This window comes from Aphanomyces invadans (genome assembly GCF_000520115.1).
Source record: "Aphanomyces invadans strain NJM9701 unplaced genomic scaffold supercont1.1, whole genome shotgun sequence".
Lineage (NCBI taxonomy): Eukaryota > Oomycota > Saprolegniomycetes > Saprolegniales > Verrucalvaceae > Aphanomyces > Aphanomyces invadans.
In genome coordinates this window covers 2662815-2676788 of record NW_008580146.1, presented here as the reverse complement: position 1 = coordinate 2676788, position 13974 = coordinate 2662815, and the positions used below count along the sequence as shown (strand labels likewise).

The window sequence follows — 13974 nt, the reverse complement described above, 5'->3', positions numbered from 1 at the left end:
CTTGGCATGGGTGGATGGCAAGATGTTCCTGTTGTCAACGGACGCTCGATCACCCATCCTGCCCTTCGTCACCAAGGGGCATATTCACATCTGCAAGAACCAACGAACAGTCTGCGCATGGACGAGTGCATCACAAAAGGGTATGTAGTCCGCGGTATCGGGAGATGCCGCACTACAGAAACTACGAAGTGCCGCCAGCGAATGGAGCGAACAAAGGTCTCATCGCCCCGACATTGGTGGCCAAAATGGCTTCCATTGCGTCATCAACTACAAAAGATCCGTGAAGACCGCCATTCCACACTCACTTCGAACACTCGCGTGGACAGAACACGATGGCTTTGTCGATTCGCTCTGTGGTTGATGGCACCACACGACTGACGGAGGCAGTCGCAGCTTTGTTCTAGGTCGACGTGGGCTAGCCCCCATTGTCCTCAAGTTGGCAATGCCAAGGACCTTGAGCATCCATAGTGGAAATATACTGTGGCCCAAGCGATAGGATGCTAGCTGCACGCATCCTCCACTTTGGAACTGTGCAAGGAATGGATGGCCGTTGGCGATTCTTTTCCTGCTCGACAACAGCGCTATCGCATGGAGCCTTCTTCTCACTGCACATCCTGACGGGATCCAACCACCGCGCCGGAATTGTTATTTGTCGCTGATCGTGCTGAAGTGTCGAAACCGTCTTAAACGAAACCGAACAATCCAGTTACGTTGCCGACGTTTCGACGGGCAGCATCGGCATGGCGACGCAGCCGGCAGCCGTTGGGAGCGCCGGCACAGCGAGTCGGATCGCGGAAGGCGGGCATGACCCTCGGCAGCACTGCCTTCTGTTTGGCCTTCCGATAGTACTTTATAATCAACAACTTCCGGGTTCGACTGTCCCGCGCGCTTGGGGCAATGCGACACCGACTGGTTTCACACTTGCTGCTTAGGCTATGTTGGCGCCGAAGGCTTTGGGGACTTGCGCGTGACACTCCTTAAGACGTCTCGGCAGCACGTCCGACCAGCAGACTCCTCGTCGTTAGACAGTGTCGACGTCGACAACGAGCTGGTGCGTCACAATTTCAACGAACGAGTGTTCGTCGTCGTGCCAGCCCAGCAGCACGCCGCGTCCACAGCCTTGCGAAAGTACCTAGCGGATCACGACGCGGACCCCATGTCGGCGCTCGAATCTCGCCTGCGCGAAAGGTACGTCTGCGGGCATCATCGCAACCCTGTCAAATAATCCGCCGGATGACTCCAGCGCGCGACTGGAAAAACGCTTGAACGACGACGCTGTCCACGCATCATGCGGCCAAGTGGTCACATATGGCCAATCCATCCAGCTGCTTCACGTGAACTCGTCCAAGTATTCCATGCGCCGTCGAAATGGCACTCCCTGTTGATGACAATGCTACTAGATTCGTGGCAGTGCGACCACGCATGCTGTCGGACACAGAGCGCGACGCGATGAAGGTCGAGCTTCTCGCGGAACCGTTCGAAGACGCACACTTTCAGATCCAGTCGCCGTACCGCCACTTGTGTCCTGGCGACGAAGTCCTGCTCCACGATGACGTTGTGTTTGCGAGCGGTAGGGAATGCTCGGTGGCCTCAAAACCGCTTCACCCACATCACGGTGGTGGCTAGGCACGTGGCAGGTACAACTCCATGTGGGCTACAGACTGTCGATGGCGCAGCACGCGGCAGGGGGCGGCTCCGACTTTGTCGAGGTCAACGGGTCGGCGAGTGGCGATGCGTTCTACATTCAACGGTTTGCACATATTGATGCACCGACACACTGCCTTCGCGGTGGAGACCTTGTCCGGTTTCTGCACTGCCGAGTGGGGACGTTTCTATCTAGCGAAGGGGACGCCGTCCGCCTTTGTCACCAGTCGAGCGACGAAGGTGGAGGGTTCCATTCGGTCCAGAGCCTCTGGCAAGTTCAGCACGTCGATCTCTTGAACGGAAACGAGGTGGCCGTGTCCAATGTGTGCTGCATCCGTCATGTCGCCACGCGCCAGTTCCTCGTTGTTCAGGACATCAATGTACTGCGTAGTGGATCGTTCCATCGCTTGATCGAACGTAGGGGTGCCCAACGTGCACGTTGACGCCGCATCGGACCTCCAGGAGCCACTTCACACTTGCCACCGAGTCGTTTCTGAGCGGGCGGCTCCTGCGCCACGACCGCCCCCTCTTCTTGCAACACGTGACGACAGGTACACGCGAGTGGATTCCCAGCATCTGTGACACGGTTGCATGTCTACAGGGGGATGGATCGGGCTCCCACCTGGCGCCACGGATCCTACCGCCGCCGTCGTATCCAACGCAGCCACCAGCGTTGAAAAATCCAACGCGTTTCGGCTTCAAATCATCCAGCCTTCAGAAGCCACCGAGTCTCTGTTCTTGTTGTCGCTCTTGCCCCAGCTCCAAGGCGTTCACGATGAGCTCGGTCGCCTTGTCCACCAGAACGGCGCTGACCCGCACAATCTGCGAAGCTCCACGTTGTGGATTGTTCACATCCTGGACGAGCTGTCCCGGTTCTGTATCGACACAAGGGACGACCGCGGCGCGCCGATTGCAGCTCGTCAAAATGTCCTCGTCGAGATGGACTGCATTGGGCTGGTAGTGCGGCTGCTGCAGCAGCCATTCGTCGACTGGGCTGGGCCGTTGTCGATGGCCGTTTTCTGCAATGCCGCAGGTAGAAGTTGCCGTGACTCACCTCGAGTCGTTCACCATGTTTCCACAACATAGACGGCGACGCGCCGCCGTCCAGTGCGACATCGTCGGACCTTTGTAGCTCCATTCGTACGATCTGCCAGCACAGCTACAAGCTCCTCGTGCACCTCGTGCGGCTGAATTCGAAAACATCCATCGTGTGTGCGGCGCACCTGGGAACGTTTGGTCGGCAGGTTGGGTTTGACGTGCATGCCGAGGCATTGGTCCTCGAGCTCCTGTGCTCGTCCGAGTCGTTGGTGACGGCCATTTCGGACAACGTGGTCACGCTCTTTGTGACATTGCTTCGAGAACGTGGCCGCCAAGCGGATTATGTCGACTACCTGACCAAGTTGTGCCAGTTCAAGGCGACTGGCATCCAAGCCAAGCAAGTCGCACTGTGCGGGCACTTATTTCCCACCACCGCCGCCACGGTCGCAGAGGTCGGGATCCTGCTCGACGTGCACGTCACGTCAAACCATCAACTCACCGTGTGCCACCCGTCGACAAACGAATGGACACCAATCGCCCAGCTGGTGGCGGCGGACAAAGGGCTCGCTCGATACTTTCTCGCCACGATCCGCATGCTCTCGGCCATGTGCTGTTCGCGCAACTACATTGCTATCCACGCCGTGGAGAAGCAGTTTCCTCGAGATGCAGTCGTTGCCGTCGTTCAAGATAGCCGTGTCCACACCAAGGTGCGTGCATCCCTCGCATGCTGTGATGGAGTGATAGACGCATGGGCGAATCTAGATGCGCGCGGCGTTTTGCCGATTGCTCGCAGCCGTGTACGTCGATCGGTTGCCTCACGAAGTACTCCCGCGGCCGAAGCGCGTGTTTGTGTCTCCCACCGTGAAGATGCCGCCTGGAACAGAAGCTTCTGTCCCGAACCCAGTCTCGACCGATCGAAACGATGCCGACGGGTTCTTTCCTGCGCTCAAGACAGTGCTCAACGAGACGTTGGCAGCTTGTCAAGGCACCTTGACTGCGTCCCAGAGTCACCTCCTACTCGGGATGCTACCGCTGTGTATTCAAATGCTGTCGTTTGGTTGTTATACAGACGAATCCGAGCTCAAGACGCTGGTGCAAGCTCTCGTCCCATTGCTCCGCGACCACATGCAGACGAAACCCATACCGATAACGTCGACGTCGCCTCTCGCGCGGCTTCGAAATACCTCGCTGCGACCAACACCGCTTCCTTCGTCGATCGAAGATCGGCCAGCTGCGCCGACAACTTCCACGTCGTCGCAGACATGCGCCAGCGGCCCGGCATCAACAGCCCAGGTACGCCCGCACACATCCGTCGTTCTTCCACTTACCCCAGACACGGAGATTCGCAAAGCCTCGATAAGCGAACAGGCGCAGACACCACGGAAACAACACTCGATCCATAAATGCAAACTCCTGCTGTGCCAGATCCTCACGTGGACGTTGCGACTGAGTATGGATGCACAACTGGATGGGATCGTGAGCTGGTTCTTTACCCAGTCCTTCGTTCGTACCGATGCATCTGGTACAGCCGTCCCTACCACAGGTTGTGACGACCAGCGCGCTCATCGCTTGCTGGCACAGGTGTCAGCCCAGCCAAGGTTTATGCAGAGCTCGAAGCCAAGTGGATGGCAAATCACGCCGCGATCGGGACGTCGTGCGAATCGATTCTTTGTGGCGCGACCTTGTTTGACCGACTCGTGCATGGCCATGACTGGACGGCAGCGCTCCTGACGCTCGTGGCGTCCGACTACCCTGCTCTGGTGTCTACCGCTCTCGACTTGCTCGGGAGCTCATTCAACGTCCACCGCGAGCTGCGAAAGCACTTGGAACATGTCATCGTTGTGCCGTCGGACCATGCCTACTCCATGTACGCTTGGCGCGTCTTTCAAACTCGATGACGAGCTCCGGATTCGATTAGGTACACCAACATGCGCGTCAGCGCGTCGGTTCTGCGTCTCTACGAAGAAACGAGCGAAACGTGGCTGTCGATGCGGGCGGGAGAGACGTGGAAGGACGTCCTGAGCAGCCTCGAGTGGTTCATCGACGTCCTGGCAACGACCGACGATTTGACGCAAATTCAGGAGCTCGTTCGCGGCCTCGGTGTGGACGACCTCGTTGTCAACATCACGCGCAGCCTCGGCAACTTTCTCGTCGCGACGCCTCGCACTGCGTCGAACCGAGTGTTTCTGCGGCGCCAAGAGCATTTGTTGGACGGGTGCTACCGCTTCTTTGTGTTGTACACGTGGCAAAACACACCCGCCCAGACAAAGCTCCACGACCACGTGGATTTTTTCAAACACTGCGTAAGCCATCGCCACATGCCCGTCGCCATCTTTTACGCCATCTACCACAACAACGTGGCATTGTGCCGAGCGCTGCCGCCTTGGTTGGTCCCGTTCGTTGTCGATTTGGTGAGTTCGCCATGGCGTTTTGACATTGACCCGCGCTCGCTAGATTGACCAAACTGGACCAGTCGCCGAGTATGTCGACATCCTTTCTGCGCTGGCCGTGTGCAATGGAGTCCCCATGAAAGACAACCAAAATGCCATCAGCTTACAACTGGTACGTTCCGCTGTGCCCATGGAGACCGCCCGCAGTTGGTTTGACCATGAGTCGATGATCCGTGATGGCTAGTTGGCCAGCCATCGAAAACCCCATGTCGTCGACTCTGCGCTCGATCTGTCCGCTGTGACCAACGACAGTGATGGTGTAGCTGCCTTGGACACACTGCTCGAGCCGCCCAAGACCGATATGCTTCGTGTCCCTCGCAAAGCCCTCTTTGACCGAGACGACTCTGTCACCCAAGGCGCAGCGGACCGACAACCAAGTCGCATCCATTCGATTCAAGAACGTATTTTGAGCCTAGTTGGCCGCTTCGCCACCGTAGTCGGCGACGACGCTTCCACAAGGTTGCCAACGTTGACTGCAGTCCCATTTGTCTTGACACAGAAAGCGACGACTCATGGAGTCGCCCAGACGTTCGGCACCATCGAAGCGTCGCCCAGGCCTGTCTTGTACCAGGCCAAACTGTTGGAACTCCTGGCAAACCTCACGTTGGGTGCCAACTTTGTGTGCGAAGCTCGGCTGCAGGGGCTCATCCCCCTGGACTCGCTCGTCCGCGCCCTCCTTCGGAAGGGATTGCCATTGCCGCTCAAGTGCAAACTTGTCAAGGTGTGTCCGATCCACGGCAACGCATTTCTGAACCCGACTGACGTAGGTGCTCCATGAAGGCTGGCTACACACCGAACAGTTTGTCGCCGAAGTCGCGGGGAGCCACACACTCGTTCAATTCATTGCGTGCCAACCATCGATTCTTCGGGCCATGGTACAGCGCGCCAGGTCAAGCGATGAAAGCCATTCCACTTCACACGAAGCCTTGTTTGTGCTGGACAGTCTCCTCCCCATGCTGGTGCACTATTTTCGCCATCATTGCGACGGCGAAGTGAAGCATGATCTCGTCGGACCTCTCAAAGACCTGGTCGACATCTTTTCAAGCGTTGTGCAAACTACCCCACCGAGGCATCCATGGTTGGGCAACATGACTGCCGCCACCGTCGACGCGATTCATGCGTTCGTTGACGTGGCCAGCACATTGTTGCGTCAGCCACGGATGGCGCTTCCAGCCCCATCGACGTCCACACTTGCGGCGGTACGTTCTCTAAGTGTTCTTCATGGCATGGAAAAAAGACGCAATGTCGCAGAGTCGTGGCAGCGGCGGGCTGTCGGAGGCGCAGTCGGCGCTCAAGGCGTTTGCAAAGTGGTTGCATGTCGCTCCGTTCTACGTAGCTGCCATCGACCGCGACAAGCGCGTCATGCTCGATGCGTTCATGCACACGAATACGGCAGACCCGCCTCGGCGAACAACCATATCAGCGCGACTTTCCGTTGTCCGAGTGCATCCAACCAAGAAGGGGAGCAGCGCACCGCCCGGAATCGACGCCAAGTACCTCGTCGCGCGGCTCATTGCGCATGCAAACAACAGCGAGATCCGTCTTGGCCAACCGGCTCATCATTCGACGCTCGAGATCCTGACGATCTTGGAGCAAGTGTCGTCTTCGAATGCAACGCAAGCGCTCGTGCATCTCCTCGGCGCACCCAAGATGATGGTCGAACTGGGGTGCCGCGCACACGATGTACGTGATCACGCCATCCTTGCCTTTGGTACTCGCACTCATCCTGTGGTGCGAAGCACGACGTGGCTACCCACAAGGCGCTCGTTTTGTTGGCCATGTCGCTGCTTCGCCATGGGGGATTCGATGCGCAGGAGCAATTCTTCGCGTTGTTGAGTATGGGGGCGAATGTCAAGTGGTTTGATCGCGTCGGCAAGTACCTCCGTGCGGCGATTGCCGCCGTCGACACCAGGCATCCATCGGAGGGCCAGCAGGATCTCGATCGCAACGCAGGAACGACGAATCTCTTGGAAATGCTGCGGTTGCTGTGCGAAGGTGGTGGCGATATCCGACTTGACTGTGTCGAGATAACATGGTGGCGTAACAGGACACCACTCCAAGTTTCAAAACCTCCTGCGGCACCAGCCATGCAGTCACCCGTCCGTTAACGTCGTCGAGCTCGTCGTGGTGCTCTTTAACGAGTTGGTACGGACGCTGACACCGACGTCGGTTCCTGTGCTCCTCAAGACGTTTCAAGCCATCGTCGAGTTTATTCAAGTATAGATCGTTTGGCGTCGATGGCATGGGGATGCGCGGCTAACTCGTGCGGCGCTGTTGTAGGGACCATGCGAAGGCAACCAACTTGCCGTAATCGATCCGTCCGAACTCCACGGAGGCACCTTTCTCGACTCGATCAATGTACTCCTGAGCCTGTCCAACGCCGAGCCCGGGTTTGCCCCCGGCGACGTGCACCGCCTCAAATACATGTACGTTCGTGACTGTGGAATAATGCAGCGCAGTCCAAGTTTAGCATTGACATGGCGCGTGGTGTGCGCGCAGGTGCTCGCTGGCGCTGGTGGCGCTCGTGGAAGGCCGCACGGACACAATCATCCACGATCGCATGGCGACTTTGCTTTCGATGCGTCTGCTCAAGGAGACCCTGGTCGCTGTCTACACGAGCTTTGCGGTTCGTCCACACCTTCATCGAGTCCACCATGGAGAAGAGATTGCATGGAATAGAAGCGGCACGAAGGCCGTTACACGGAAGCCGCGTTCGACCCGGACTTGCTGTCGGCGGAAGGCAGGCAGCGCGACAACTACGTCGTCCGCTTGATCAAGATCACGCTTGGCCAGGCGCACATCCCACCGGCCGACGCGACGCCCGCGACGTCGGCATCACCATCCGCGGCGACCTCGACCACGGAAAGAGCCGACGATACGGGGTTTCCCCGAAACCCGCTGCTCGGGGCACTCCTGCCTGGCCCCACGTCGCCGCCGATGCAGTTTATGCTCAACGCAGGATTTAACATTTACATCCTTTTCCACCGCCTCTTGGAAGTCCCGGCGGTCGCGCACATCCTCCGATCCAGTCTCATTCCGTCGGACGGAGACCTTCGAGACTTGGAAGAGTCGCCGCTAGCGTACGGCACAGCACGTTAGGATCATGCCCAGCTAACGTTGCCTTGTAGGTTGATGAATCCAATCGTGGCCGCGTTTAACGCTCGCAGGCGGCTCCAGCGCTTGTCGCAGCTCGTGAAGTCGGACCGAGACGTGTCGTACGTGGAAGCGTACGCGTTTTTTCATCGGTACTGCGCGTCGGTGGAGGTTCACGTCGGGGGCGACAAAAGCGGCGACGTCCCGGTCATTCCGGGCAACAACTTGAAAAGCGCGACGACCGACGGACGGCCACGGCGGCGACTCCAACGATTCTACTTTCCCAAACCACCCGTGTGCGCATTCCTGACGTCCGATATGCGAAATGCTGTCATGGACAACATCAACCGCGACTCGCCCGCGGAAAAAATCCAAGATCTGTTTCAGCGGTCCGACGCGGTCTGGTGTTTTGTCTGCCGACAGACTGGTGTTGACATGCGCTGCTCCTTGTGTAGATCATTGCGGAAATGACGCACCGGTACTTGATGTCGTTTGCGGGCGATAAGCTCTTCACGTGGGGCAAATTGCTCTCGTTCGGGTTCGCCATCGTGCTCAACATGCTCCTCATTGCGTGCTACGTCGACATGGTACGCCATTTCCACTGAACGCTCCACACGGCCACGCCTGGTTCGGTAGGGAGACCCTCGTTTTGAGAGTCTTGCGCTGGCATTCCAGAGCCCCGACGACGCGTACTATCACATTGGGTGCGTCGGAGCCATCGGCGGCGTCCCCATCACGTCCATCATCCGCGTGTTTGGTCTCTTCCAAGTCATTGTGTCTGTCGGCATCGTCCTCTTGTACGCGTTCACGTACGACCCGTCGTTCAACGTTGGAGCGAATGCACTGACTACGACGGGGTAGATATGGCCCGCTGATCATGCTGGAAGGATGGAAGCGCCACGCTGGCAAGGCCAAGAAGGCGGTGGCGTCGACATCGGCGTCTCTCTTGCACGAGGCGGGTGCACCATTTCGATCTCCGTCGTCCCAATCGATTGCAGCCGTACGTGTCGATCGGCGCGCGGTCGTGCCGGTGTGGGACCGCCGCGTGGGTTAAGGACTGGCTCGTGTGTAGCTTGGAGCCACCTCGCCGTCCGCCACGGCGTACTCGTTGACGATAGGCGGCGTGCATTTCGAGAACGTCCGACCAGCCAACATTGGGCGATCGCTTGTGTTTTTGCTGCTGAACCCGGTGTATGTGTATTACGTCGTGTACTTGAGCATGGCGATCATGGGCTTTGCCGGGCACAACTTTTTCTTTGCGTTCCACTTGTTTGACATCCTCCTGCGGTCGGTCTCGCCCGTTCCTCGTCCCGCTGCGGTTCCGACGTGGGTGACGTAGGTTCCCGGAGCTCACGATCATCGTGCATGCCGTCGCGTGGCCGTGGAAGAGCCTCGTCCTGTCGTTCTGCCTCATGATGATAGCCATCTACATCTTTGCCATCGTCGGGTTCACGTACTTTCGGCATCAGTACCCGACCGTTGCGTCGAGCGCGGCCAACTCGACCGACACAATTGCCGAGTGCGGGATGCTGCTGTCGTGCTACCTCACGACATTTGACCAGACGTTCAAAAACAACGGCGGCATTGGTACCTCGCGCCACGACGTCAGTCGATCATGGACGACGTGCACTAGGGTCGTACATGGCGACGCAAACCCCCGACGACATCATGAACTGGGGCCCGCGCCTTGTGTTCGACAACTTGTTCAACATAGTGATCTTGCTCATCATCGTGAATATCTTTTTTGGCATCATCATCGACACGTGCGCGATCGGTGTCCCGTCTATGGCCTGATCGTGCGACGGACGCGTAGGTTTGGCGACCAGCGCAGCCGCATGGAAGCGCGCGCGAACGACATCGCGGGCAAGTGCTTTGTGTGCAGCTTGAGCCGCGAAACATTTGACCGGGTCGCTCCCCTGGGGTTTGAGGTACACTTTGTCGACTCGTCGGTCGGGTCGTCACGGGTCCTGTGCAGCACCACATCAGGAACGAGCACAACCTGTGGAACTATGTGTTTTTAGTCGCCCATCTTCGTTTCAAGAGCGAAAACGAATTCGACGGCGTCGAGCAATACCTCTGGCGATGCATCCGATACGAAGACTATTCCTTTGTCCCGTTGTACCATGCTCTCGCCCTCAAGCACGACGCGTCCGTCAAACATGACAGTGCTTGACCGCGTGTCGTCCATGTAAAGCGTGCAATCGAAGGAAGCACATCGCTTTTCTTGGTGTCCCTACGCGACGACCGTCGTGGAATGATGCGATGGGGTGCACGGTGTTCGTGAATGGAAGCAGTCCACCATCCCAACGAGGGAGAGCTGCACATGGTGCAGGTATTCATTGCGCCGCGTGCTGACGGTCGAACTGACCCATGGAGACCTGGCCAACCCCAGATGTGGCATGTCAAGCCGGCACACGTTCAACATTGAGAGTTGCGAGTGCTTGTCGAGGGGTTGCAGCGCCTTGCCGACACTTCTCATATGTCCGAACATCCGTTTGAATTGTCGGTAAGCCTGTTGCGGTAGCTACACACCACGACCGTCTCAATCTTGGTGGCGTGAATGGATGGAGTTCCATCGTTGCGCAGAATACTGGCCATCCATCCTCGTCGGACCGCGTGTGTTGATCGGATCAGCTGGACACATTCAGCAGGAAGCTTGTTAGTATTGTGACCCTTTCTTGTTGCCAATGCCGCGCGGATTAGCATCCTTCCAGTCGTCCCACGCGCGGTCACGCATTGTGGCATCATCGACCAGCGCCAAATTGTCTTCGTCTCCGTCTTCTTCGAGCTGGTCGATGCGTCGCGGGCCCACCGGGGCGTTCCTATTCGCCTCATGAGCGTCGAGCTACCACCACCACGAAATCGCACTTTTCATTTTCTTGGCGAGCCAACGCATCTGCGAGCTCCCGGTCGGCGTACTCCTCGAGGGACATGGTCGGGAGTCGGTGGCCGGGCTGGAACACCTGGCCGCGAATCACTTCCTTCTTCATCTCCATCTTTGGGTTGATGTGCGTTACTTCCTGCGAACTCAGTATGATGAGCCGTGATGGAGGATGGATCGCCATACAATGCCCTGGCCTTGCGGCGGCGGCGTGCGCTCGGCCGCTTGGAATACGTCGTTCGTCGTCAGCTTGGCCATTTGTACCTATCGCAGCTATTAAATGGCGCCTTTAGAGCGGCATACCATCGTCTCGAGCATCTCGCTTTCACTCGCAATCGCGGCCTGGTCCTCCATGCTCTTCAAGATCGCGACGTCGACGAGCTTGAACAGACACTCGCGCTCGATGTCTTCCAAGTCCTCCTGTTGCCAACGTGAAGTGCATTTTGTTGCATAACGTGATCGTCTCACGTGTACGTACGTCGTCCTTATCTTTAGCCTGTTGGCGAATGTGCAGCACATGCTGCAACGCTTTGTCGGCTTCCTGTGCCAGTTGCCACTTGCGAATTTTGTCTTCACGGGTCTCTTTGCGTCCCTGCTCGAGTTGACTAAGCTGCGCCGCGCGCTCCGAGCGCTTGAGTAGCTCCACATTGACACATTGGTCGAGGAACGCATCGAGCAGCGCCGAAGCGTACGTGAGGTTCTTCAGCCTGGCGGCGACGAACACGCTTCGGTCATTCTGTCCACCACTAACTTGAATCGTGTTGATCTTTTGAGCAAGCATGCCGAGGTAGTACTCCAGTAGGAGAAACTGGAGCTGCGAAATTTGCAACTCGTGCGCCGACTCGTTTGGGCTGTACAGGTCCGACAACGCCGGGTTCGCCTTGAGTTTGTGCAGCCGTTCCATCGTGACCGTCAGTCTCTCTTGGAATGCAAGGCTTCCACTGCCAAGTTCGTTCTCGAGCTTCTCCATCTCATGGAACAACGTCTCCGCCAAGCGCAGTTGAATGTACGCTTCCGCTTCTCCCATCGCGATGTGCGCGCTTTGATGAATGTGCTCGTCCTCTCTTAACCGGAAACTCCGGATACGTAACAGCGGGGTTTCGAGGTTTCGGGGTTTCGGGGTTCTATCGGGTAGTCAGACTTGTAGCAATTTTTTCTGGGGGCATGCGAGCGAGTATGCGCGCGTGATATACTGCGCGCCACATGATTAGACCCGCGTGGATTTTGTTCTGTGCAGTCTGACCTTTTTGTGATCTGTGGCAAACAATTCAGGGCCCGACACCTGGAGACATGTTTTGTGTTAGAAATCAATCATTTAATCACGTTTGTTGTCTGTAATAGCTCGATCTGCATTGTCATGACATTACACCCGCGCCAGAAGAATAGAACCACACCACAAATCACACAAAATGCTTGTACAAATGTGCATTTTTATCACTCTACTAGGTAGTTCTACCTTCTTTGGCTTCCACCACGGCCACACAACGTCGTGGCATCGACTCAATGAGCGCAGTGACGAAGTCTTGGTCGATCCCACGCCACTCGTCCAATATGGCCGTCTTGAGGTCAGCAACACATTGAAACTGCGGGCCGTTTCGATAGACACGTCGCGCTAGGAGGCCCCAAAGGTTCTCGATTGGATTCAAGTCAGGAGAAAGTGGAGGGTGGTAAAAAAGATCTTTCAAAAATTCTTTCGTGTATTTTGATGTATGAATCGAAGCGTTATCTTGCATAAACACGAATGCATCAGCATAATGGTAATGTGCAAATGGAAACAAGTTGTTACTCAATGTTTCAACATATGCAGATGAAGAAAAGCCAATTCAGACAAACCAGCAGATGAAAACGCACCCAAACCATCACATCACCCCCACCGTTCCGACGCGCGAAAAAAGTGTCCTCCTCCTTGCGCAAATCATGCCACTAATGCTGAAGCCCATCTGGGCCATCGAGGCTAAACCTCTACTCATCAGACCAAATAATATGGTCCCAGGTAGGTGGCTTCGCGAGGTGCATTTTTGCGTAATCCAGTCGCATTTTCTTGTGACGGTCTTTCAGCGCTGGCATCGCCTTCCGCTTCTTGTAGCGTAGGTTTGGGTCTCCCATGTGTCTCCTCTGGCATGTTCGAAGAGAGGCAGCCAATTCAGCTTGTCTTAAGGCTCCGGGCTGACAAGCCTATCTTGGATGCCTCTCGGACGAGCAACCGGTACTCTGAACCAACGACGAGGGCCGCCTTGCGGCCCTTGAATTTCTTCCCGTATTTTTTTGGGTCCTTCAAAAACGTCCTGACGGCCTTCGGGGATCTTAAATCCTCGCTTGCGATAGCACTGATGCTCAATCCGTGCTTGTGGAGGTCCAAGACCATTCCTTGCTCCATCGGACTCAAGAGAGGTCCCAGGTCCACTTTATGTGGCTCAGAGGACAGCTGATGTAGCCTACATTGGTTTTCTTAAGTATGCATCGTCTGAGGTGATGATTGTACTTGCAGAGCGAAATTTCTCAAATGGGTCTGTCCTAATGGCGCGGGATTTTGAAGCGCCTCATCAAGATTGGCCCATTCTGTATTGAAAAGGGCGCCAATTTGTTTGTCATTGTTATTGATCAATCAAACTAGTTAAATTGCGACTCTTGTAAAGTCTAAATTTTTGATTGGTTTCAAAGGATCATAAAAAATCTACAGTGCGCGAAATAATTATATGTGCACATGAAAATCTTGGTTTTGCGGAGAAGTCCTGACAATTGCTTTGATCTGAACTTGCCCTACGTCGTAAAAGAGAGTTTGCAGTGTGTAAGTGCAAAAATATATAAACCTATCTTAAATGGGGTAAAACTAGAAATCGCGGAATATATTTCGCGAAATATTTATAT

The 13974-nt window shown here is 56.2% G+C and overlaps 2 protein-coding genes across 7 annotated transcripts; one reads left to right on the top strand and one right to left on the bottom strand.

Annotated features, from left to right (window-relative positions):
- The first annotated feature begins 695 nt into the window (after window positions 1-695).
- H310_00810 (hypothetical protein) lies at window positions 696-10736 on the top strand. 6 transcript variants are annotated; one of them, XM_008863719.1, is made up of 30 exons: window positions 696-870; window positions 933-1188; window positions 1244-1348; window positions 1401-1570; window positions 1627-2024; window positions 2066-2195; window positions 2246-2677; window positions 2731-3389; window positions 3445-3975; window positions 4024-4204; window positions 4264-4549; window positions 4601-5093; window positions 5137-5244; window positions 5317-5853; window positions 5900-6331; window positions 6384-6815; window positions 6872-7127; window positions 7180-7349; window positions 7413-7558; window positions 7632-7758; window positions 7812-8212; window positions 8261-8624; window positions 8681-8812; window positions 8862-9034; window positions 9087-9225; window positions 9298-9416; window positions 9565-9812; window positions 9859-9988; window positions 10039-10153; window positions 10201-10736. In XM_008863719.1, exons 1-30 carry the CDS (start codon window positions 741-743, stop codon window positions 10396-10398), a joined length of 7998 nt encoding a protein of 2665 aa, XP_008861941.1. In that variant the 5' UTR covers window positions 696-740; the 3' UTR covers window positions 10399-10736. The 6 variants fall into 6 exon arrangements, with proteins under 6 accessions (XP_008861941.1, XP_008861937.1, XP_008861938.1 ...); XM_008863715.1 differs by having other exon boundaries at window positions 9298-9512; XM_008863716.1 differs by having other exon boundaries at window positions 9859-10153.
- H310_00809 (hypothetical protein) lies at window positions 10690-12146 on the bottom strand. Its single transcript, XM_008863714.1, has 5 exons — window positions 11585-12146; window positions 11410-11526; window positions 11293-11370; window positions 11094-11245; window positions 10690-11047 (listed from the first exon to the last, which is right to left on the bottom strand). The coding sequence occupies exons 1-5, from the start codon at window positions 12131-12133 to the stop codon at window positions 10885-10887; spliced, it is 1059 nt and encodes a 352-aa protein (XP_008861936.1). The 5' UTR covers window positions 12134-12146; the 3' UTR covers window positions 10690-10884.
- Between the last annotated feature and the right edge of the window lie 1828 nt (window positions 12147-13974).

Bases quoted from the DNA above. Each gene is read 5' to 3' on its own strand.
- H310_00810 (XM_008863715.1), top strand. From the start codon at position 741: ATGGCGACGCAGCCGGCAGCCGTTGGGAGCGCCGGCACAGCGAGTCGG. The intron at 4,205-4,263 runs GTACAGCCGTCC...TTGCTGGCACAG, and splicing joins CGTTCGTACCGATGCATCTG to GTGTCAGCCCAGCCAAGGTT. The intron at 7,759-7,811 runs GTTCGTCCACAC...TGCATGGAATAG, and splicing joins CTGTCTACACGAGCTTTGCG to AAGCGGCACGAAGGCCGTTA.
- H310_00809 (XM_008863714.1), bottom strand. From the start codon at position 12,133: ATGGGAGAAGCGGAAGCGTACATTCAACTGCGCTTGGCGGAGACGTTG. The intron at 11,527-11,584 runs GTACGTACACGT...CGTTGGCAACAG, and splicing joins AGGCTAAAGATAAGGACGAC to GAGGACTTGGAAGACATCGA. The intron at 11,371-11,409 runs GTATGCCGCTCT...TAGCTGCGATAG, and splicing joins GCGAGATGCTCGAGACGATG to GTACAAATGGCCAAGCTGAC.